A 1,750-nucleotide genomic window follows, 5' to 3' on the forward strand; every position below is an offset into this window, starting at 1 on the left:
AAGTTTTGTCAACACAAAGATCGTCTCTGCGAGATCAGCTCACTGTCCCTTTACGTTGTGGGGTTGAAAGTGTTGACGGTTATTGGGGGTCTTAGTAAGAGTATTTGAGAATATTGTAACAACAGGCAAGTTTGATGGAAAGAGAGGCAGAGGCAGACAGAGGGAAAAGATACTGGACAAGATGACAACATGGCTAGGAGCAGCAAGAACAACAGACACTATTGCTGCAGCGCATGATGATGATGATGAAGAGTTTTACGGCACTTGCAACACAATAAGGTCATAGATTAGAGGTGTTACAAGAGAGTAACAAACATAAAAAAGGAGGAGAGATAAAGACGATCGTTGTTTAATAGGAAAGAAGGCGCAAACCACAGCAGAGCACCCGCCAACCACTCACGAAGATAGAACTACCAAAAACCTAAAATCAAACTAAAAAGTAGCCTACAATGAACTTTTTTTTTCTCTATAAGTTAAGATTTATGGAACGCTGGAATACGCTTTTTGTCGAAGATTTGCCTTATCACCCAATTCTCACTTTAATGTTTTTGAATAGGCATACGAGGTAAAAGGTGTTGAGCCCGAATAAAAGTCGATAAAGATAGCTGAACGGTCGGATAACGTCGCTTTCTTAGATGTCTTTATTTTGACGAGAACTGATGTCACCTCGATGCCTCTCATACCTTTATAAATACAGCGTAGCACACAGATGATGAAATGATCGTCTCGTTGAAATTTTTATGTTTTATACGGATTTCGCAGTGCAACTTTTTAAAATAAAAAAGAACATACGGGTATACGATAACATAATATATTTGAAAGTATATCTGTCATGTGTGTGCTTCACTGTATGAGTCTTTCATTGTGGGAGTCTCTCCCTATTCGACTCTTTATGTGAATATTTCGCTATGTGAGTCTTTCAGTATGTGAATGTTTTGTTTTATGAGTCTTTTACCGTGTAAGTCTTTCACTGCGTGAGTCTTTCACTATGTGCCCGTTCGCTATGTTCATGATTAGGCTACCGAAACAATAATTGTGAGAATATTTTTCAACCTTTGTATGCTAGTTCCGTACTAAAGACACCGGTTATATTGGGGGTGCAAACAAGTAGCAGCTTTATTAGACGAACAAAAAATATGATTTGAAAACGCTTCAAGTTTTCAGAATATGGGCTTAAATGGTAAGGTGTTTTTAAAAAAATCAAATCATCATCAATATACTTTATTTACAGAAGCACCAGCCATCCAAGTCTTGGTGCTGTTTTATTTGTTTTTGTCTGATAGAGTTCCTTTTTTTTGTCTTGTCAAGGTGTGGACATCAGAGAAGGCGAGACTGTTGGCGAAGATAAAACAACTGGAAGTGGAGAAGAAACAGGCTGATGACGAGTGTAGTTCTTTATCTGTAAGTTTGTGGGGGGGAGGGGGGAGGGTAAGAAGGGGGGAAGGAGGAGATGGGTGGAACGTTGAAGAGGGAGAGGGAGGGAGGCAAGAGGGACGGAGACAGAAAGGAGGGGAGTGAGGTGGGATAAGGAGATAGTGGGGGGAGAGTAGAGGAGGGTGGAAGTGGGCAAGATGACGGAAAAGAAACATTAAGTTGGGAAAAATATTGATAATTGTGTCAGAGGAAGATAGTTAGTGAGGTGGAAATAGATACAAGATAGATAGATAGATAGATAGATAGATAGATAGATAGATAGATAGATAGATAGATAGATAGATAGATAGATAGATAGACAGATAGATAGATAGAG

At 39.3% G+C, this 1,750-nt stretch overlaps 1 protein-coding gene across 1 annotated transcript in view; it reads left to right on the forward strand.

Moving 5' to 3' along the window:
* Window positions 1–1,750, forward strand: part of LOC101845580 (optineurin) — a gene marked incomplete at its 3' end in the record, with an annotated part of 22,136 nt that overhangs the window by 4,387 nt on the left and 15,999 nt on the right. Inside the window, 1 exon segment of the mRNA XM_035972783.1 lies at window positions 1,309–1,401. Coding sequence (XP_035828676.1) covers window positions 1,309–1,401 — 93 coding nt within the window.

This window comes from Aplysia californica, unplaced genomic scaffold (assembly GCF_000002075.1).
Source record: "Aplysia californica isolate F4 #8 unplaced genomic scaffold, AplCal3.0 scaffold00839, whole genome shotgun sequence".
Classification (NCBI taxonomy): domain Eukaryota; kingdom Metazoa; phylum Mollusca; class Gastropoda; order Aplysiida; family Aplysiidae; genus Aplysia; species Aplysia californica.